The 23426-nt window shown below is 38.8% G+C and overlaps 3 protein-coding genes and 1 pseudogene across 3 annotated transcripts; all 4 read right to left on the bottom strand.

Annotated features, from left to right (window-relative positions):
* LOC141772250 (rho guanine nucleotide exchange factor 10-like protein) overlaps positions 1–1781 on the bottom strand; it is a 44611-nt pseudogene extending 42830 nt beyond the window's left edge.
* Positions 1782–7139: 5358 nt separating this feature from the next.
* On the bottom strand, positions 7140–11090 carry nppa (natriuretic peptide A). The gene is made up of 3 exons (XM_074643046.1): positions 10934–11090; positions 7947–8262; positions 7140–7444 (listed from the first exon to the last, which is right to left on the bottom strand). Exons 1-3 carry the CDS (start codon positions 11042–11044, stop codon positions 7440–7442), a joined length of 432 nt encoding a protein of 143 aa, XP_074499147.1. The 5' UTR covers positions 11045–11090; the 3' UTR covers positions 7140–7439.
* A 2570-nt stretch (positions 11091–13660) lies between these two features.
* Positions 13661–14754, bottom strand: nppb (natriuretic peptide B). Its single transcript, XM_074643047.1, has 3 exons — positions 14562–14754; positions 14011–14287; positions 13661–13848 (listed from the first exon to the last, which is right to left on the bottom strand). Exons 1-3 carry the CDS (start codon positions 14673–14675, stop codon positions 13838–13840), a joined length of 402 nt encoding a protein of 133 aa, XP_074499148.1. The 5' UTR covers positions 14676–14754; the 3' UTR covers positions 13661–13837.
* Positions 14755–18386: 3632 nt separating this feature from the next.
* Positions 18387–20286, bottom strand: nppal (natriuretic peptide A-like). Its single transcript, XM_074642725.1, has 3 exons — positions 20101–20286; positions 19525–19847; positions 18387–18771 (listed from the first exon to the last, which is right to left on the bottom strand). Exons 1-2 carry the CDS (start codon positions 20182–20184, stop codon positions 19527–19529), a joined length of 405 nt encoding a protein of 134 aa, XP_074498826.1. The 5' UTR covers positions 20185–20286; the 3' UTR covers positions 18387–18771; positions 19525–19526.
* Between the last annotated feature and the right edge of the window lie 3140 nt (positions 20287–23426).

The raw sequence follows: 23426 nt of genomic DNA on the forward strand, positions 1-23426 counted from the left end.
GATTATCAAGCTGTAAATATCCATGGTTCTGAGAAGGTCAGTACTACTGACTTTAGTGATCCTCTGTCTTTTCCTCACCATCATAACAAAGTCAAACTTCAGATTTGTCCGATACTTTGCTTTATGACCAAATACTAGCAAATGTTAGCATGATAACAAGCTTGATGGTGAACATAGTATACACATTATAGCCTACCTGATAAACATCAGCATGTTGCCTTTGTCACTGTGAGCTTGTTAGCATGCTGAGGCTACTTGCAGCCTCACAGAGCTGCTTGATCAGACATACCTTTCTCCTGCGCTGGCACAGCACAAGCCAAGACTGATTTACATGACCACATTCATGCTCTCTGGTATCAATGTGTTTTGTGATCCCCTAAAATGTCCTCTATTTTGGCCACTCCATGAGTTTTCCTGTTGTGCCACAATTAGGAAACATAGAACCTATCTCATAATGTAATGGACAGATAGCATGAATACTGTAAAACAAGGTGTTGAAAACTAAGGAATGATGAAATAGATCTTTTTTATTTATTGACCACATGGCTTTTACTCTTGCACCAAACTAAGGACACAATTCAAATTTGTTTAACAACACAACTCTAATCTAATAACATTTCATAACCATTGTACCCTATATGGCTCCTCACGGGGTTTCAGGATTGTAATTGGAGTACAAGTATGAGATCATGTGTTAAACAGTTAAAGAGTAAACCAAAGCAGAGTCTAACTGACAGGAAACAAGGAGTAGTCAGCTGTTCACAGCAACAATCAAGCTGCTGAGATACTGTGGACATTGCCCTGGGCAGGTTTCCAATAGTCTTTTTTTTTTTAGCAAAAATAGCTGCAGGGGCACTGACTGTCTGTTGTGGACAAACATGATATGGTGAAGACACACCTTGACATAAACCTGGTGTCCTTCTTCTGACAGGTCACATGGATTCATAAACCTGGATTGGTCTATATATATACAATTATGACCAGTTGTTCTGCATTGTCATCTTGTACAGATGTGTTTCCAATGATTTGTTTTCTTTCATTATAGTGTATATAATGTATAGTGGAAACAATCTTTTTTCTTACATTATGAACTATTATACTTGAATTGTGAAACATCAATCTCTGTTGACAAAACTATGATCATGCCAAAACACTGTACAGTGTATAGGCATTATCATCTTGTACAGATGTGTTTCCAATGATTTGTTTTCTTTCATTATAGTGTTATGCAGTCTAATAATGTGGAAAAAAAATCTTTTTTTTTACATTATGAACTATTATACTTGAATTGTGAAACCCTGATCAATCTCTGTTGACAAAACTATGATCATGCCAAAACACAGAACAATGTATAGAAACTCCTGACACACATTTGAATACTCTTATTGTTCACATTTCAACACTGCAAAGGGGTCTCCATGCAGGACACTCCTTCATGCTGCTTCCTGATTAATAATAATAGTTCACTGTGTCACTCACCTGCCGTCTGGAGGTCATCGCCGAGCTTATTAATAAGCAAGAAGCAGAATTATCCCACAGTCTCGCCGTCTGTGACCAAAATGTCCAAAGAAAGGTGGTGTACGGGAGCCTGTTTGAGACATATAATAGCTCACCTCAGGGTCCTGCTGTAGTGCGGCTGTCCTGCAGCTTCACCACCACACTCCTATACTCCACAAACATGGCTTTGGTTTGACACAGCCTTCAACCAGAGGAACTCTCTTCTTTCCAGGGTTTTCCGGTTGTGGTTCCCTCTCTCCTCCTCTCTCCTCCTCCTCCTCCTCCTCCTCCTCCTCTTCCTCTCTCTGTCTCCCGCTCTCTCCCGCTGCAGTCATAAAGCCGGTTGTAGTTCTGGGCGGAGATTTAGCTCCTCGGCCTGCTGCTATCATGCTGTCAGTGTAGTAGAGGCTGCAGGCTCACCGGCTCTTTACAGGACATATGCATACAGTATGTAGGTATATTAGAGTCTGTTTATAGAGGGACACGTCTGAGAACTCAAATGTTGTCCTTATATTCACATACATTATATTCACATATATTATATTCACATATATCACACATAATTTATCAGAGCTGCTGAATCTCTGGACTGTTTTAAGCGGCTTCTAAAAACCCATCTCTATAGGCAAGACTTTCTACAGGCCTCATCCACATGTGTGTTTGTCTGTTTTTGTTTGATCTGTTTCTCATTGTTTCTGTGTTTCATATTGTAATTTGTCCTTGTTTTCATCATTGTTTGATGTTTCATTTGTGTGTGAAGCACTTTGTAACGGTGTGTTTTTAAAGGTGCTATATAAATGAAGCTTAACTTACTTACATGTTGGCGTGTCTATCGGCCGGTATCTTATTTATTTTATGTATTTATTTATTTGTTTTGCACAATTTAAGACTATACAACAGAACCAAAAAAAATAAAATAGTAATAGGCTATATACAGTGCAGGAAGAGGCAAAAAACCCACTGGGCTTATCAGAAGCCTCCACCTTGAGACAATATTAATATAAAGAAATAATATGAATACATAATAGTGATAACAGAACAATTAGGACAAGATATATATAATAACAACAATAACAATATAGTAATTCAGTTCTACAATTAGAAAGTCTGTGACGCCGCCGCCATTGTGAGATCTAGTGACTGGCAGCCAAGATCCGGTCACATGACCGGAGCACAGCCAATAGGAATGCTCTCTCAATTAAATGACCTGTGATTGGTCAAAGTCTCCCGTCACAGGCTAGATTTTTTAAAACCTGAAAACAGAGCCATGAGGAGGTGCAGAAGTCTAGTTTTCTCTCAGAACACTTGAATTACAATATGCTGAAAGGTTATTATGGAATTTTTGCCCAATGATGCTAAAAAATATACTGCATACTGTCCAGGTACTGTATGTAACAATTTACATGTATTAATTGCTTTGTATTGCCATTGTGTGAACAGATTGTTATGTATCTTAAAACCTGAGACCTTCCAAGACTTTCTCGGTTGCCTATAAGAGCCTCTAGACCGATTTCTATATAAAGGACTTGGGACGGTTTTGCATTGTAACGTTAGCTGATGAAGTAATTTGCAAATAGCAAGCATGGTGATTGGACATTACAGATAGTAACAGTGATATATGATTGTAATGTAATGTCATATCACTGTTTTGGCTAATGCCCATGATGATCGAGCCTATGGAGTGCGAGCAACAGGGTGCTGACTGCAGTTCACTTAACGGCCACCGGTGTCATTAATAACAAGGACTTTCTAAAATGCCTTTAAAACTACGCATTTTACATCATTTTGGACCATTATTATTACTAGTTAAATTATTATTTTTACTATTTATCACAGCCTTCGTCTGAACATTCACTTCTTCTGGAAATATTTGCCCTAATTTAGCATCCAGACAACAGGAAATAATTTACCGTCATAACAATATGGAGGTTAAGAGTAATAGTCATCATTGAGTTCGCCCTAATGATGCTGGGAAGACATCAGGCCCCTCAGATCCTCATTGATATGTTCTGTGGCTGAATATGTAAGAACAATGCTGGGGTCAATAGACATGCTTCTTGTCAGCTGTTTTTTTATTAGAATAAGTTTAGACAAAACACTGTTAGAATTATGAAAAACTATCTACTCCAAGTCTTGGATAACGTTGCAATTATACATGGAAAAATAAAATATCACAAAAAGTTTCAGTCATACCTGAAATGACATTTGGTTTTATTGTGCAATAGATAGAATAATTAACACTATCAGTTTAGATGAACTCCAATGAACAGGAACACGTTTTTTTGATGAAAATGGAATTATATACAGTCAATTCATGCTTCAGTTGTGGATCTTGAAGTCAAACCTCACCAGAAATTCACTGGAGAATTTGAACGTTGCAGAAGTCCAGTTTTTTCTCTCCCAAGGCCCAGACGAACGTCATTATGCTGGACCATCTTCATTTTTTCATTTCATTTAATTAATTTTTTCAATTTCATTTAATTTGATTATCTAAATAAATCTAATGTAAGTTTTAATTTAATTATTTAAATGAATTTCAATTGCATTTAATTTTATACATTATTTAATTTTTACTTTTCATGTCATTTTTTTTTAATTGAATATATTAAATTTTATAATTACATAGATTATATTTATCTTGTGTAATGTGTTTTAATTCAATTCCATTTTAAATGTAGTTATTAAATCAAATTTTTAATGAAACTGTATTTGTATTTGTATTTCCTTTAATTTTTAATTTAAATGAATTTAAGTTTTTAATTCAACAAAATTTTATTTTTCAAATGAAATTCAATTAGGATTATTTTATTATTTTTTAAATTTCATTTCATGTAAAGGTATAATATGTAACCGTTGTAGTTTGCTGTTTGTTAACAAACAGCGTCAAGTGGCCGTTCAATGAACGGCAGTTATTGGCACTTCGACATTGGCTTCACCTCTCAGCATCGGAGGTTGCCACTTGTTCCCAGCATTGTCAGAAAAGTCTTCAAAGATTTGGAAGCAATCACAAATCAAAGACAGCTACAAACTATAATGACAATTTTGTCTGTCTTTTCACACTAAAATGGCCCTGTGGTCCACTAAAGTGGACATGCTGTAAAAAACATTTCAAAAAGTCTAAATTCTAAGACATTTTTTAAACCCTAAATAGATTCAGCTGATAATTTTCTGTAGGTTCATCACTACCAGAGAGACCTTTCACATCATCACATTGTTTTCACATTTTTCAATTTTATTCAGTATATCCTATAAAATTCAATTATGAAAATGAATATTAAAAGCTCCACAGGAGGGCGCTCTGTGATCAAAAGTCTTCAAGCGTTGCTGCTCTGCCAAAAGCCACTACTGGGAGGTAATGGGGGGGAAACAAATCACCAATCACAGCACTTTTAGTCTTGGAAAGTACTTCTTTGTTCAAGATGTAATTTACAGAATTTATTTTGTAATATGTTTAACAGTTGTACAATTTTTCCTACCAATCTTTTTCAGGTTCAGAATCTTAGAAAGTTAGCATGACAGTCGTATAGTATAGCCTGGTCAGTCTGATCCACAGTGGAAAGAAAAGCTGCACCAGCAGCCCCCTCATCACTCTGTTCTGTCCTGCTAGTTTTCAAAAGGCATTAAAAACAGGGTGTGAAAATTGCCTCAGGTCAGTTTAGGTCGCTTTACCTCAGCAGCTGTGTGCTTGGTTGCTGCCATTAGGTGAAATGCTTCACTGGTATATTACCGGAGTTTAATCGATCTCCATAATCTCCATAACTGGACGAGAACAGTGTGACAGTAACTTTGTCATAACCCACAGTGACGGGTCCTTCTTGCTGCATGTCAAATGCACTTAGACAACAGTAGTTAATGGATGAATCACAGCCATATTTCCTGCATGAATCACTTCCCCTCTCTTTCACAACAATCTATCTTTATCTGACAGCAAGTTGGAAGCATTAGATGAAATTAGTTTCCATCCGTCAGTCCATTTTCTATCCCTTTTTTTTATCCTGCTTAGGTGTACACGGGGACTGGAGAGATGAGTTTTAAATGGTGAAACTGGTTCATATTTAAAAAATAAAAGATGAACAGAAAACATGGTTGAAACTTCACATTGTAAAGAGGCAAGAATACAAGTGTTGTGCATTTAGGTTTCATTATCAGCCTTTATTTATTTTTTTACGTGTACTTACTTGACTTTATTTAGCGACACTAGCGATGTGACTACAAAGTCCATCCACCACTTTGGTCCAGACTGAAATAACTCAACAAATGTTGGATAGATTTCATGGTTCCCATATAATGGTGAGGAATTTGTGATGATTCCATGACTTTTCATCTAGTGCTACCATGGTGTTACTTAAAGCAGCAGTAGGCAAGATTGGAGCAAATATTATTAAAAAAAGTTATTTTTATAAAACAGTCACTATATCCTGACAGTGGTGCAAGAGACAGGTATCTGAAAAAAAAATCATGTGTCCTCTGTGTCCTCCGGTGTGATTTAACAAGCCATTCAGATTTGGATCCCCTTCCTATGTCACATGTAGGCTCATTAGAATATACCGCCCACACCTTCAGAACCACTTTTGCAAAGCTGTACAATCATGGATGTATTAAGAGAACTGGATACAGCGTTGGAGGCGGGACCCCGTTCATTCCTATGAAAGTTGCTCTGTGGCGCATGAAGACAAAATGGCTTGACTTCCGCCTGGAAAAGTATCCGGATCTAGGGCGCATGGAACATGCGCAGTAGCGTCCGCTCAATCACATGACTCGGTCACGGGGTCCCAACGTCACGCTGTAATCATGGTTTGCGCTCCAGCCTCCTTCTGGGTCTCATTCACATGAACGAAGGAAGGGAAATAACTCTGAATTTGACTATTAGTTCATTTCACAAGGACTATTAGAGTGTTCGTACTGGGGAGTTTATTTACCTCAAAAAAAATTATTTAGGTTAACAGACGTCTCTTTCCCAATGTAAGTCTATGGGGAAAAGTCTTTTTGGGCCCAATGGGATCACGTGACGGACACAGAAGCTGTAGTACCACCGTTTGGCCACTATGAAAGTTGGGATCGACGACTGGCGCTCTTCCTGGGGGCTTTTGTACACTATATTTCTGGCAGACAGTCAGAGCAGACCGGGCTTTTTTCGGGAGGAGTGCTTAAAGAGACAGGCGCTAAAATGGAGCGTTTCAGACAGAGGGTGAATACAGGTATATTCAGACAGACAGGATGGGAAACATAACGTGTTTTTTTTACATTAAAGCATGGAAACATGTTCTTCTAGAAACCCAAAATGCAAATATGAACCTGGAAATGAGCATTATATTTCCCTTTTAAAGGTCCCATATCATGCTCTTTTTCTGGTTCATACTTGTATTTTGTGTTTGTACTAGAACATGTTTACATGCTGTAATGTTAAAAAAAAACTTTATTTTCCTCATACTGTCGGCCTGAATATGCCTGTATTTACCCTCTGTCTTAAACTCTCCGTTTTAGCGCATTTTGACGGAATTGTAACAGAATTGCGTTACTAGGCAACAGCTTTGGTCCATGTGTACTTCCTGTCAGCTGATGACATCAAAATCTCAGCAGTTACACAGGTTTTTAGACTACTGTGCAGGCTTGAAGAAAAAAAAACGACAGAATACTACATATGAAAATAAGAGTTTATTCATTTATTTATTTATTTGTTAGCAACCCACCTGCACTTACAGTATGTAGTTAACTCATTTCCTTTAGGGTGTTAATGTTACGCAGAGTATAATGGACTCAACAGAATTCGTTATATAGTTGACAAGCAGTCCATTTGTCACTTCAAACAGAGTAACACGTACAAAATACACACACAGTTGAACTGCGACTAATGCAAAATCATACATATGCAATCTCTTTGGTTGTGTCCTCAGTTGGAGATCAAACTATAATCCAACATGTGTCCCGGGAAAACTGTCAGACTAGCCTGAAGGGAAAAAGACACAAACACAAAAAAGGAACAGGATTTGTTATAAATCACTGGTCATGTAGTGTGGATCGTATTTATGCATATTTATTTCATGTTAATAGAGGCTGTGTTCACCACATCCGACGATAACAGACAGTACAAACAACATACCGATGATGTTGTTATTCATTATTACGTCTAGTATAGGTCTAGTCTATATACCGTAGTGTTACAGGAGTGAGATGTTCGGATATCAACCTCATGTCAGCGTGTTAAGTACAGAGCTGGAGTCAGGACGTGGTTAGCCTAGCTTAGCATAAAGTCTGGAAGTAGGGGGAAACAGCTAGCCTATTCCAGCAAAGACTTGTTTTTTTTATTGTAAATCATTCATTGCCATATGCAAATCTGACTTCCAAACTGTGACCACCAAACCAGCACAAGCCTTTGATCCTTATGCTTCATTATCATTTATCTAAATCCTAATTTGATTTCCTTCTGCCATCCTCAGCTGCAGTCTTACCTCTTCCATTGTTGCATCCCAGACCGCTGGCATTTCCTATTCGATCCATCCTGGCTCCAAAGCAGCCAGAGGATCGTTGCCTGACGGTCATCAGCAGGTCTTGCAGACGGCTCCTCTGACTCGGGGTCCTGCTGTGGACCTCGGCTGGTTTGGATCTTTCTGATATCGAAGGTTCTTGGTCCCCCTCCTGGTCCAGGTTCCATGCCCGGCTGGGCTGGCTGTTCTCGGGCTGCTGGTTTGTCCCTTCATAATCAGCTTCAGAGTCCTCCTCCTGGGCTGCATCGACCAGAGTCTCTTCAAAGCGCTCCAGTAAAGACTGGTGTGGAGAGTTGAAGATCAAACTGATTACATTCATACTGGTTATGTCATAGGAAACACATGCTGATTGGAAAACATAAGCCTTCTAATTAATCTGTAACTAGGGATAGCCCAGAACTTGGTCTTGGGTGGAGAGAGCACCGCTGAATAGGGCTTTAACAGGTGGTTTAATACGTTCATCTGTCGGCTTGGGAAGGTTCAGAAGTGCCTGGAACTGATCCAGCCTTTGAGTCTATGCCTGCACCAAACCTCTTCTCAATAAATCATTTTGTGCCATATTTACGATTGATGAAGTGTCGCTCTAAGAGGCAAAGACCCAATGTATCCTCAACTAGATCAATCTAAAGCTAACTACATTACATCACACGTTTTAATGCTTTAATCCACTTGAACAACACGTTCTCACTCCCAACTCGTCAAATACCGAGGCTTGGTCAGTGCCCCTCGGCATCGGATACCGACGCACTAGGTACCCCTCTATTGTTAGTTTTGGACGCGTCGGGGACAACGTGTCAATAAACGCTCATCCACCACTCCTGAAAGCCCATTGCGTCGCATACAGACGCTAAAAGGGTGCCTCTGTGCGTCGTTATCAGACGCCGAGGGTCACCGACCAAGCGTCAGTATTCGACGAGTTTGGAGTGAGAACAGGTTGACTTGAACTATAAATAGCTATTGTAGTGCAACTTACAGATGTTAGTGTATTGCCACACATGCATGTGCTAAATGCCACCTATAGGTGTAGCCTGTAACATTGCTAATATGGAGTGAACCACATGGCATAGTGTTCAGTAAGGTTATGTTCCAAAGCAAATTTTTTGAAGTGAGATTTCCCTATTTCTGGGAGAGAAAAAACTGCAGTTGCTTTTTATAATATTGTATGTGGTGTTGATGGAGTTCATAACTGCAGATCATAACTACTAACTCAGAAAATGTGTTTCCATTTACCTTTTTTTATGTGCATTTTCAGTTTTTTGCATTAAAAAACTTGAGTGGAAACGGCATAAATTTGGGCAAATGTAAAAATATCCCAAATACCTTTTTTATGCTTGGCTCAGGTGGAATTGTTGGTGTATTGATAAAAAATAAAAAAAATGCGACAAAATGAAATGGAAACAGACTTAATAATAAAATAAATATAATGATCGCTAAAAGAGACATAACACCTCACATGAAACAAACAGAAATGTAATTTCATCATATTTTCCAAATTGTTTTTGTTCCTTCGAAGTTTGACTGGCACTCTTTTAATGACCTCTCTCTGTGTCCTCTTCTTCTGCGATGATTTAATGGCACTGACAAGAAAATGAGTGCGACCGGCACTTTATCTCGATGCAGCCAACTCCTAATATTCACATAACAGTAATGGATGGAAACGCACATTTACAATTAGAGTTGATAAAGGTTGTTTAGTATTTAGTACCCCTTTAAGGTTAAGGGTTAGGGTTACAAGATCAGTTTCATCTATATGCATCAGGGACATGTTTAAGGCCATCGTATGAGGTGCGTGTCAGATGTGTCTAACAGCGCCTGAAACCTCCTTTCCACGAATGCCTTTGAGGAGAGACTGTTTGAACGTGTGCGCCGTCATCCCTATCCCTATGAATTGTGCATTTGTGGCTTGATTCCTGGGAAAGATCATCCACATATCTTGAACATATCACAGTTTTATGATTTCTCAGGCAAAATTGAAATGATGGAAATGACAGTTAAACATGTAACATTTGATTTTGACTGAGACGTGTTGTCGATCAACTAACCTTACTGTCAACAGTTTTTCATAGGGACTATTTCTTTGGTAGAAAGTAGTTCTAAAAGAAAGGTGGATGTTATGTGGACACCTTTTACCTATAATCAGCGGCAGATATGTATTGCACTGTAGTACTTTCAAGAAAATTATTAGTACTAAGTACTACTTATTGTCTCATAAAGAATAACTACAGTTTAGAACTTTATGTGAAATATATTTTAAGCAAAAGACAGAGATCCCTATGTGCACAGTCACGCTCAGGAACATTACCATTAGCCCTAGAGACCCGGACTCCAGAGGACAGACTTTGTTTGATGTGAGAGTAAAGGTGACATTGAGAATGAGGTTCACTTTCTGATTTACTGTCCTGTCTAAGAGGACATAAGGCATGTACTTTTTTAGTAAAATGACATTGATGTTCATTTCTTTTGGCTGGATGACTACGAAAAACTTGAGTTGAGCTTCAGGAAGGTGGCTTTTTTTCTGTCACATTTTATTTGCCAAGCTTGGGAGAGAAGACAGAATATTCTGTTTAAGACCGAGTGGTAAAATAACCTGTTGGTTTGTTTGTTTATTTGTTTGTTTGTTAGCAGGATTACTCCAAAGGTCTGCGATGGATTTTAATTAAATTTTTTGGAGGAGTGGGGTATGGCACAATGAACAATCCATTCGATTTTGGTGGCGATCCGGATCATGATCCGGATTCAGGAATATCTTTAAAACACGCCGTGTTAATAATAAGCAGACCACCTGTGCATGAACACAACAGCCCTAACATCTACTGTAAAACATGTTCTCATCTTTGACCTTAGAAGTGTTAACTAACTCCCTGTCTTTAACTGTGAATGTACCTGACCATCCAAAGTGCAGTCTCCAGACAAACAGGTGTGATGACTAAAGGGCTGCGGTGATTTCTTACCTTGAGCTGAGCCAGGTCACCGGTAGAAGAGGGCCTTCCCAGCGTGTGGCTGCAAACCAGTGTGTGCTGACACACCAGCGCCAGCAGGCCCAACAGGACCGCGGTCCTCATGTTATCCTTCTGCTGCTACGACTGATACTACAGCCTGCACTGCAAGATATTATATACATGCCAACACACACACACACACACACACACACACACACACACACACATTCACCATGCAACAGACAGTCAGTGTCAGTGGCTCATCATTTTGTAGATCGCCTCAAGTGCATTCTGACACCTCTGAATGATAAGGCAGCTGGTCAGATGTCCTTTTAAGTGGCGCTTGGTGGTACGTGATATGTGTGTGTGTGTGTGTGTGTGTGTGTGTGTGTGTGTGTGTGTGTGTGTGTGTTTGTGTCTGTGTGTGTCTGTGTATCATCACGCTTACCAGCCAGCAGTGGCATGACCTCAGGAGCCATCTTGGAGCGCTGAGCTCAGGCGTGGTGTGTATTGACAGGAATGCAGCATTCACCGTGCAAATACTTAACACTGTCTACACTCCTGAGCCTGAAAAATACCATAGTAGGTTAAACCTGCTGCTGCTGCTGGGTGGTTACAGCTACATGGTTTAGATTAGGAGAGGAAGGAAACAATGTGTTCATCGATATGAGACATTTATAGTGCAGAATATTTCTGATCTGATTGGCTGATGAAATTTCTGTTTGGTTTTGAGTTATGTTTCAGTCTGAGGTTTGTCCTCACTAGGAAAAAAGCAATGGAAAAAAATATCTTCGTCTTTTTCATGTGCTTGGGGTAATAATAAAAACAATCAATGTTTTTTTTTTTTTAAACAGACCCCACAGTTGTTTTTTTAATATATTCCTCTACCAAACGGTTGAGATGTCGCTTCATGGAGAAAGTAAAATACAAAACATGTACTGCTAGGTTAGTATACCAATAAATGTCACTTTGTTACCATGAAATCAGTAGTATTACCAGTTACTGGTATAATTTCCATGTATTCAATATAGATATTTACCATATTTACAGTAGGCTACTTTGAAAACATATCAGATGTAATGAAAAATCATACTGATATAATTTTTCCATCAAATATACAATGGAATAACATTAAACATATGATATTAACAAATGCTATTAACAACAGTGAATGTTCATTTTTTTTTATTATTTCATGAAAATTGTAAATTTACCACAAAATGACGATTCAACCGTTTGGTCGAGCATTATTTAATACTTATTATTAGTTAATATTAATATAATTTATATATATATTATATTATATTGTATTATATTATATATTAATAAATGGAGCTTAAGCTGTTCAAAATGTACCTTAAAGCAGCAGTGGGTAGAAATGGAGCATATATGATTTAAAAAAAGTAATATTTATAAAACGGTCACTATATCCTGACAGTAGTATATGAAACAGGTTATCTGAAAAAAAAAAGCATGGGCCTCTGTGTCCTCCGGTGCTCCTAACGGCATCTGCAACTTTTCACAGACCGGAGGAAAACAAACAATCAGAGCTGATCTGGAGTCTGCCGTCCATCTACCGTCTATGAGAGCCGGCTGTCACTCACTACTGAACTACGACCAAAAGGTCAAACTAGGCGGTGCTGATGAAATATGAATCAATATTCTGTTACTGTAACGCCTATTTCTCACCTCAAATGTTTTCAGAAACATCTTGTAGTGTACTGTTTAGCTGTAAAATGAGAAAGTTTGTGACCCGGCAGCCATGTTGAGATCTCTTGAGGAAATATCAAGCACCGCCCAACAGCCAGAGCACAGCCAATAGGAACGCTCTCTCTGAAATGACCTGTGATTGGTCAAAGTCTGATCAGATTTGTTTTAAAGCCTGAAAACAGAGCCATGACGAGGTGCAGAAGTCTAGTTTTCTCTCAGAACACTTGAATTACAATATGCTGAAAGGTTATTATGGAATTTTTGCCCAATGATGCCAAAACGTGTTGCCTACTGAAGCTTTAAAGGGAGATTTGTCGAGTATTTAATGCTTTTATCAACATGGAAGTGGGCAAATATACTTGCTTTATGCAAATGCATGTATATATTTATTATTGGAAATCAATTAACGACACAAAACAATGACAAATATTGTCCAGAAACCCTCACAGGTACTGCATTTAGCATACAAAATATGCTCAAATCATAACATGTCAAACTTGAGCCCAACAGGCAACAACAGCTGTCAGTGTATCAGTTTGCTGACTTGACTATGACTTGCCCCAAACTGCATGTGATTGTCATAAAGTGGGCATGTCTGTAAAGGGGAGACTCGTGGGTACCCATAGAACCCATTTTCATTCACATATCTTGATAGATGGATGTAGGACAATGACAACCATGAGACTGTGACATTTTCTGCCAGCAGCAGAAGTGGGGTTCGCCATGTGGAAATGAACCCAGGATGCAACTACTGTATGGAAACAGTTCTAAGGGTATAATGCATGTGCCAGTGTTGGATGCAACTATATGTTGAATGTAAGAAGCGGCCACTTGTTGTATCATTGGAGGTATCTTCAGGAACAGAATTCTTTTCTTCTGTGTGTGTGTGTGTGTGTGTGTGTGTGTGTGTGTGTGTGTGTGTGTGTGTGTGTGTGTGTGTGTGTGTGTGTGTGTGTGTGTGTGTGTGTGTGCGTGTGCGTGTGTGTGTGTGTGCTGTGCATGACGATGCTTAAGCAACACTCAGTTCAATGATGTTCAATGCAGTTGTAAACATTTATTAAAAGATTCAACAGTACATAAAGAATTTAAAATAAATATACGTATAAGCCACCAACAATATTCAATAAATATTAGTAAATAAATAGCATTCAAATAAAAATATCTTTTGGTAGAGACGTTGCAGTTCCAGATTGTAAGACTTCATCTTTACTTTGGATCTGCAAGAGAAGAAGATAACAACAACAACAACAACCTTTTTAGTAAGACTGATCATATTTCCTAAATAATTTAATTAATGATACAACTTAACTCTTAAATATCAGAATGAATACATTATAAGGAAATGACTGTTTTCTGTTGATGTCGTTGCTGTAACTCACTGTATTTGCCGACAGTGTTGCACCCCAGAGAGCTCATGGAGCCTATTCTGTCCATCCGTCGACCGAAGCAGCCTGAGGATTTCTTGGACGAGTCGTTACGGACGCTCTTCAGATTCTTTGCTGAGAGAAACTCCCTGATCGCTGCCTCATCCAGTCCAGTTTGGAGCTGCTGTCCGTCTGCTGGCTCCTCTACGTCCAAGCTGTCCAGATCGTCCCTCCCTGCAGGGACTCTCTGGTCCACATCAGGAACTGACTCTTCTAGTCTGTTAAGGAGCACCTGCAACATCCACAAATACATAAGTTAGGCTATATTAAAAATAAAGATTTAATTTTTGCATTGAGGATATACATTTACAGGAGGAGCCTTCAAACATTTCACATTGTGATGCATCAGATGAAGACCATTAGGAACATGTGTGGTCTTTTTCTGCAGTGTAGGCCACAAACCGCTGCTGTAGATTGCCTAAAATTTACACAAGGACCCATGTTCCCTACTGTAGATCTCCAGCCTTTCAAACCCAAGTTTCAGAATCACTCGTTTGGAGACTCACCTTTAAGATGTCCATGTCAGTGTCAGTCAAGCCGTTGCTGATGGGATATGTGCTGGACATCTGCAGGTTTAAGATGAGGAGGAGGCCGCAGATGGGAATTGAAGAGAGATGCATGTTTCTCTGTGAGTTCCTGCTGGTCGTATCAATGGATGGATGAATGGATGGATGATCTTTGGTTTCTTTGCCTGGTAGCTGTTTGGATGCTTGAGCCCACAGCCTCTGCTCTTTTATACATAAGCTTCACACACGTAGGTATGCTTGGAATTGGACCGGCATTCCTGACACCTGATTCTGATAACAGGAGCTGTCGGAAACTGCTCCTTTTAAAGCGTTGTCTCTTAGATATGGGGCATTCGTGTGACATAGCTGCTTCCATTTGCTACTTTGTTTCAGAAACATACTCCAACCCCCCCCCCCCCCTGCACACAGGACATTGTTGTCACTGAGCTACGGGAAGTAGTAAGCTAACAGACAGTGACAGTGTTACTAAATCGAGGAGTGTACGTGATTGTGGTAGGGTAGTCTGCTGGTTTGAGACATCGCCATTCTACTAAAGGGTCCTTGAGAAAGATGCAGGTGTCCAGACAACCCTGTCTCCTACGTTCCCATACAACTAAATTGCAATTGCAAACAAACTAAATGTATAATTTTGACTCCAAATGGAGTAGTTTTATTATATTAATGAAATATAATCAAGTAAAACTTAGATAATAATAAATAAGATCAATAACAATGTAAATAAGATAACAAAAAAAGAATCCAAAGTCAAGTATGTTCAATATAAACACGGTCAAAAATATTATAAAGTAAAAATACAATTTCTTGTGCGTTGATTTTGTAACTCAACTATTGAAATCATTGCCAAACAAACATTGTTTGGACAAAATACACTTGGAGTGTTGTTTTAGTAGCGTTAAGGCCTTGTCTTTTAGAACTAATTAGGAAAAAAGACCACCACAGTATTTTAAGGCAGTGTCTTAACACACAGCTCAGACGGTACCGGGTTCGTCGGGTAAAAGGTTAAAATTAAAATTAAATTAAACACATGGTTAACATTGTAAATTGAAAAACAAACAAAACAAAACTACTGGGTTAGGTTTAGTGAAAAAACAACATGGTTTGGCTTTAAATTACTTTGTTTGTTATGTTATTAAGCTACAGACGTAAATGAAAATAAGTGAACGTTGACTTTTGGTTTCAAATGGGACATAAACAGTGGTCTCCTGTCCTGTGTTTGTTTGACCCCTTTACGACCTCCTCCCTACATGAACTTCTGCGGACTATCAACAAGCGTATTTGTGACCTCTGTCTTGCATATTAATTGTATTTAGAAAAATTAAGGTTGCATTAATCAATATTTTTATATTATAATGTCAAAGGTGTTTATAGTTTCAAACACACAGAGAATTATCACCCACTCTGCAGTTCCCCTCAGCTCCGCAGAGCGTTTTAGCATCTTTCAGCTCATTGTTTTGGTCTCACAGCCCACAACTTGAGAGTTTTAGTTCAGTCTCCGCGCTCTCATCGACCTGGTTTGCAGCAACAAAAGGCTTCTGTTGTCAGTGAAAAAGGTCTGATAAACCCACTGCACGCTACCTGCTCAGCAGCAAACAGCAGACAGACACATTGGTGAACACATTCAAATTGTATACCTTTATATTTTAAAATCAGGATAATTTCTCTTTCCTCTTGCTTTTGGGGTTCAACTTCCTGTTTGATGCTGACCAAAAACTTAAAAACGGTCAAAGTGAAACATGTCATCCGCCCTGATATTTTCATTTGTGACATTGATGTCAGCAGTGAAGTGTCTGTAGACTGTCTCAGCTGCCATAAGGACAGAGGTGGAAGAAGTACTCCTTTTCGGTGAAAGCACTAATACCACGATGTAAAAATACTCCATTAGAAGTAAAAGTCCTGCTTTCAAAATTAGCTTTTTACAGTTGTAGTGTTAAGGCTTCAGTAGGCAGTATATTTTTGTCATCATTGGGCAAAAACTCAACAATAACCTTTCAGTATATTGTAATTCAAGTATTCTGAGAGAAAACTAGACTTCTGCTCCTCCTCATGGCTCTGTGTTCATGCTTTTAAAAATCTAGCCCGTGACGGGAGACTTTGGCAAATCACAGGTAATTTCAGAGAGAGAGCGTTCCTATTGGCTGTGCTCCGGCTGGAGGGCGGTGCTTGGTATTTCCTCAACTGATCTCAACATGGCTGCCGGGCCACAAACTTTCTCATTATACAGCTAAACAGTGCACTACAAGATGTTTCTGAAAACATTTGAGGAGAGAAATAGGCATTACAGTAACAGAATATTGATTCATATTTGATCAGCGCTGCCTAGTTTGACCGTTTGATCAGAGTTTGCGAGTGATTGACAGCCGGCTCTCATAGAAGGCAGCTGGACAGCAGACCTCAGATCAGCTCTGATCGGTTGTTTTCCTCCGTTCTGATCTCACAGATGCTGTTAGGAGCACCGGAGAACACAGATCACATTTTTTTTTTCAGATTATCTTTCTCATGTACTACTGTCAGGATATAGTGACCGCTTTATAGAAATACATTTTTTAAAATCATATTTGCTCCACTCTCCAGACACTGTTTTCCTTCTTCTTCTTCTTCTTCTTCTTCTTCTTCTTCTTCTCCTTCTTCTTTGTTTAAGAGATCACAAGCCAAAAAGGTTGGGAAGCACTGGTTTCATTTATTTTACAAGCTTATCATATGTGGGTGGGGTGGCTTCTGGGGGGCTCCCACCCTGAATGTTTACTTAAAAGCCTTGAATCTTTTAGGTTTTAGAAATACCTTCAACTTTGTGTCATTTCCCCTCAGTCTCTCTGACTGGACCAGCAAATGAATGAGGCAAAAAGTTCTGTTACTGGAGAAATATTACCATCTCGCCCGAACATTGTTATGGGAGGTTGTTCTATGCTGCTACTACTACTACTACTACTACTACTACTACTACTACTATTATTATTATTATTCCTTAAAGAAATCTAGTATAATTGAGTAATTGTCCTTCTGCTGGCCTAATATTCAATTCAGAGTATTGAAGACCATATTTACTCTGCATTGTTGGGGATACTTGATTTTCAATTATAGCAGCCCAGATTATTATGGCATGGATTCAAATGTAGCAGATTTGTCAGCTAAACATTCATTCTGTGAACTCTACTCCAGCATATAACAAAAATAGGTTTCAAGATTAGTTTTCGCCGATTTCCTACCCTACTTATGTATGTTATGTAACTTAAAATATTAATATCAGACAACTTTTGCCTCTTTAGGTGGCAGGAGTGGAAATTAGTCATCCTCAACAGTTGGATCCGGAATGATGAAGGCAGTTGGAGAACAATTAGATATGAAATATGATGGAGGCTCTGCAGGATGATTTTTTTGTGTTTTTCCCAAATGATGCAGATTTTTTAGGCATTCTATTATCAAAAGCTATGTTTGATAATGTTTACAACGTGATGCTCAGCCCCAGGCATTAACATCGTGAAATATTTAGATTTTCGTTCAACATTATTTGTGACCTGTAACAGGTTAATTGGTGGTAACTAAGTGTGATGCTTTATAAAACACATTATTGCACCTATGGATTGTGCGTAAAACAAGCTTTACGCACACGTTTTTGCGTGCGGAAAAGTTGGACACTGGCTGTTTTGTTGCAGAATACGGAGCCTTGTCACACACTAAATGCTCAATAAATCCATATTAAGTTAGATTCAGATACATGTTGGTGACGGATGCCGTCGTTAATGTGGAAACAGATCCTTCCCACCCGAAATACTTTAGTTGATGATAATATATATATAAAAAAAACATATTATGAATGAAATGCTTCCCTATAACACGCTGATTTATTAAATGTGCATATACATGACAATCATTCCCTTTGGAAATGACTAAGCTGCTTTTAGTTGTGCCCAAATAAGAAACAAATCCAATCACAGACTCGGCTATTATGCAAAATAATTATTTTACTACAATACAAGGCAACTGTACTTTATCCAACAAATAAATAATAAATACATTTTCAATAATTTATTATTTAATAGCTCACATATGAAAAGGGAAAAATTGTAGTTCTGGATGAGACCCGTGTGGGCAGGAGAGATTGAAGGAACCTTTAAAGAGTCCGTCAGAGCTGCTGGAGCTGGTTGTTGTCACTCCGGTGTGCAGATGAAGGAGAAGCCCGAGTCACCAAAGTCTGTTGACAGAACAAAAACACATTACTACACCAGTCAGATGATTAAAAAGTGGTTTGCACTGTATGTTACATTTCCATATCGGCAACAGCTGCTGAGCAATTAGCCATAAACCTCCAGCAGCTCCAGCAGATGCTCAGTGATGAATGTGCTTCTCAGCATCTCTCATTTATCAATAAATATTAAAGTTTTTTTTTTTGTTTTTTTTACATTTTCATGTCAGTGCGATTAAGTAAAATGAACTCCTCCTGAAACACACAAACTAGTCACTATTATTGATATATTTTTAAACAATCTGCTAAATCTGCCTTTTTGTTCATGTTAAATCCTAATATGGGCATGTGGCTACTGCATTATATTTAACCTGTGTAGCTTTAAAAAAAAATCTGCATGATAAATTGATGTATAAAATAAAAATAAAAACAACTGAAATATGTCTGTTTTCCTAGCTGTGTATACTTTCTAATATTTGATCATTAGACTGTAAAATCAGTTTATTTTTAAGAGTCCGTTTTTTACCCCTCATATTCTGCATCATATTCTAACTGCATTTTGCTCCACAAATATTTCCTGTAATTCATAAACACATTTTGAGAGTAAAAATAAATTGTAATCTATGTAATAATGTCTCACATTTGTCTGCACATTCAGGACTAAATTCCTCTCCTTCACGTTATGAAAACAATCTCTTTTTTCTCTATGTTGCCATCATTATTATTATTATTAAAACTGAATAATAATAAATAATACTCTACCTTCAGCATCCCAGCCCGCTAAAGGAGCCGATCCTCTCTAGCCGGACCCCGAAGCAGCTCCTCATCCCGCCCTTCTTGTAGCGGCTCCAGGAGCGCTTGGAGGTCCTCATGAGGTCCTTGAAGAGACGCGCCAGGACGGTTTCTTTGGCCGCCTGCAGAGCCGAGTTGCTGGGGTCGGAGGAGTCCCACGGTCGGTGCTCCTCCTCCTCCTCTGGAACTCCGAACACCGATGACTTGTCTGTGTTCCCATCTTTCCCCTCCTCCGAGGAGGAAGAGTAGTACGGCGCCGTGTTGATCTCCTCTTCTAAAAGCTGCTTCAAAGTCTGTGGGGGAAAATAAAGCAAATACAAACTTTAATTGTTATAATAGTTATAAAGCTGTAGTAGAAGAATACAATTATAGGCCACAGTGATGAAATCAACCTGGGTGTTTACACTCAATATAAAAAATATATACAGGCCTATAGACTACATTAGACACTTATTCATCATTATAATGTCTATGAAATCTGCAGTCTTCATGTCACCTTAGAGTCTCATCATTGGCATTTATTTGCCAGCCAAAAGGTAAACTTACCTGTAGATCAGAAACAGGTTTGGCTCCAACGAAATTAAGCAGTAAAAGCAGAGATAAGCAGCAAACGGAGATGTTTGGGTTCATCTTCTTTTTGTCGTTTTTTCGAGTGATTTCTATATATTCTTATGGATGGCGCGCGACTCAGTCCTGTCCCTGCTCCTCTGTCTCGCGCTGTGTAGCGGGTGGCCAGGTGGCTCCTTTATACACGCGACCTGATTCCGTCACGCTGCCTGGGAAAATTAACGAGGTGTGACTAATGCTCGCACACGTGGGAGTACAGGCTAACTTGACTGTTGGAAAAATGAGGACTGGAAGTGTTCACAGGTTCAAACTCCTCTGAATGTGTCAGACTCTGAAGTCTCTGAGGTCGCTGAGGTCTCTGGTTGCTCATGAGGACCAGGACCTCACATTGGAGTTGACACCTTAAACCAAACATTGCAATGTCAAACAGAAACTAAACATCAATTGTTTGGAATAACTATCATAATTTGTTCTAAAGTAATTGCCGCTCCATATAGGCACAGCAACTTTTGAAATTGAGGGAAAGTGCCTTATAAGGCAGCTGATCAGGGGCTGCAATGTGGTGCTATAGGGGCAAGCTGGCACCATCATTTACGTCCACTAAAAGAGCCTGTTTTTGTCATGACAGGCTGAAAGATTTTCAATGTCATGGATGAATAGTTAGATATTTAGATTTCCACAATGTGGATGAGGTCTTTGAATTCGATGGCCGCCTGTATTAATTTGAGTGTACGGATATTCAGATTTCACAATAACAAACAGACCGGATGGAGCAAAAGGTAAGAAAAACATTTTATTTCTCTGTAGGGTTCTTTTCCATAATGTTGTTAGACACTTATAATAACAACCTGAGCCTGTCAGTGGTACAAAACAAGCACTTTTAGTGAACGTAACATTAAATTGATGCTGCTCACTTGCCCTCGCAGCTTGCTTTGCTGTTGTTACAGCGTTCTCCCTCAAAACAAATTTGGCCCCATTAGTCACTTTGACACAAAAACATGGGGGAAACAAATTTAAAAAATAGTTACCCTTTAAGTGTAAAATCAGTCTAGAAAATATATATTTAAACTGATTTTGACTCCTTTTTATTAGATTTTGTCACATTTGTTGTGGCAGTTTCCTCTCAATGTTTGTGCTTAGCCTTAGCATGTCCTACACTGTAGATACTGTAGGACCTACAGTATCTCTGAAGCAAACAGATTGTATGCTTTCTCCACTTCCTGCTGTGCTACTGAGTGTAAACATAACTGTTGCTGTTTCCCTGTCTTTTACCTCACAAATACTCTAAAGGGGTTGATATAGTACCTGCAAAGAGGTGTGTGTGCCTCTATGTGTCTTGTGTTTGTACTTTTGTTCTCTTCAACTCCAATCATGTCTACCCACCCCCTCCTCGACGACTGCCCTGCCACCGTCCAGGCAGGTACCGGGGGTAAATGATGAGTGATTAGCCCTGGACCCGGTGAAATTGAGCACACTGTGTGGAGGTGTTGAGGTGGATGGCGGCTAATTGACATTTCACCAGCTTCTCAACTGGAGGGCTATCATACGAAATTGACTCAGGCCTCAGGGCAGCGGTGAATGTTCCACATGGAGAGAATGTGGGCTCTCCTAATTCGATCTGTTGGTCCTGTCACACAGAGACAGATGTGATACCGACAGACAGATGTAGCCAGAAATGCCATCAGATCAGAAAGTTAGGTTTTTCTTTTTGTTTTAAAGTCAAGTGAGCAGTTATTTAAAGTAGTTTAAGTAATAATCTCTAAGATTTTCATTTAGGTAAATGTTTGTTAAATCATATATCTATCGCTGAAAGAGGTAACGGAATGGTGATTGAGCCCATATGGTCCACTGATGAAAACCCTTGCATTTGTAGTATTATGAACGCATATGTTTGTAGTATGTTTGGATCTGAGTGAGATCCAAAAACAGACCTGCAATTAATGCTTATGGCCACAGGAGCCGCAAAAGAGAACAAAACGGAGATCTTTGAGATTGTAACTTTAACCTCTTTTACCCGACAAACCCCGTACCGGGTTCTGCTGAGCTGTGTGTTAAAACACTGCCTTTAAAAAATTCATTAAATACTGTGGTGGTCTTTTTTTCCAAATAGTCTCTAAAAGACGAGGCCTTAACGCTACTTAAACAACACTCCACGTGTATTTTGTCCAAACAATGTTTGTTTGGCAATGATTTCAATATTTCTGTTACAAGATCAACGCACGAGAAATTGTATTTTCAGTTGTAATATTTTTGACAGTTTTTATATTGAATGTACATACTGGACTTTGGATTCTTTTTTTGTTATTATATTTAGATTAATAGTTATTATCTAAGTTTCACTTGATCATATTTCATTATTATAATAAAACTACTCCATTTGGAGTCAAAATTATACAATTAAGTTGTTTTTTATTGAGTTTATACTGTGCACAATGGTAGAATGTGATGATGCACAGGGTAAATGTCATGGCCAAAGGCTCCATTGTGTGCACGTAGCCTCTTGTAGTGGATATCAGTACTATTTTATAGCCAGATTCCCTTTCAAGTGGTAGAAAACCCATTTGGCACACTTTGGGTATCCAAATGGCTGAATGGAGAGTCCTCCTGGTCCTATCATTACTAAAACCTTTGTAGAATCTATGTGCTTTGTGTTATTTATATCTGCTTTGGCACAGTTGTAGTCAAGGAGTCGCTGAATGAATTCAGTGGCATCTCTGTGCATGGCATCATTGCTACAATGGTCTTATCCACTGTCTAATCTAGAAAACATTTTAGACGAGGTTAAAAATGTAAATTTTTCCTTCGGTTCATCACAATTTACTCAGGCATAGTGACAATCACAATTTTACTGATACTGTGGATGAATTCTCTGATGTCTTACCTATCCATAGAGACCAAGATCATGCATATAGACCTGGTAGTTGTGGAGCTATTCTTGATTCATTTTGGGTATGTCTGTCCATAGGCGAACCACACCTTCCAGCACCCTAGGACTTAAGAGGTTAAGTAAAAGCATCAATACCACACTGTAGAAATACTCCAGTTATTACTAAAGTAAAAGCCCAAAAGTATTATCAGCAAAATGCAGTTAAGTATCAAAAGTAAAAGTGCTCGATGGGAAAACAAACGGCCCCTGTATCACTGATGAATTCATGTGAAAGTAGCATTGAACTGTTGTAGTATTATTCTACAAAATTTGATGTATTGTTGCGAAGTTGAAAACCTTTAATGTCAAACTAATTCCACATTGTTCTGAATAACTTTTGATTTGCTTGAACAGGCAGCGACGGTAGTTTATCAGTTGC

This window comes from Sebastes fasciatus, chromosome 8 (genome assembly GCF_043250625.1).
Source record: "Sebastes fasciatus isolate fSebFas1 chromosome 8, fSebFas1.pri, whole genome shotgun sequence".
Lineage (NCBI taxonomy): Eukaryota > Metazoa > Chordata > Actinopteri > Perciformes > Sebastidae > Sebastes > Sebastes fasciatus.

Bases quoted from the DNA above. Each gene is read 5' to 3' on its own strand.
- nppb (XM_074643047.1), bottom strand. From the start codon at position 14,675: ATGCATCTCTCTTCAATTCCCATCTGCGGCCTCCTCCTCATCTTAAAC. The intron at 14,288-14,561 runs GTGAGTCTCCAA...TGGATGTTGCAG, and splicing joins CTGACATGGACATCTTAAAG to GTGCTCCTTAACAGACTAGA.
- nppa (XM_074643046.1), bottom strand. From the start codon at position 11,044: ATGAGGACCGCGGTCCTGTTGGGCCTGCTGGCGCTGGTGTGTCAGCAC. The intron at 8,263-10,933 runs GTAAGAAATCAC...TCTCCACACCAG, and splicing joins GTGACCTGGCTCAGCTCAAG to TCTTTACTGGAGCGCTTTGA.
- nppal (XM_074642725.1), bottom strand. From the start codon at position 20,184: ATGAACCCAAACATCTCCGTTTGCTGCTTATCTCTGCTTTTACTGCTT. The intron at 19,848-20,100 runs GTAAGTTTACCT...TTTCCCCCACAG, and splicing joins AACCTGTTTCTGATCTACAG to ACTTTGAAGCAGCTTTTAGA.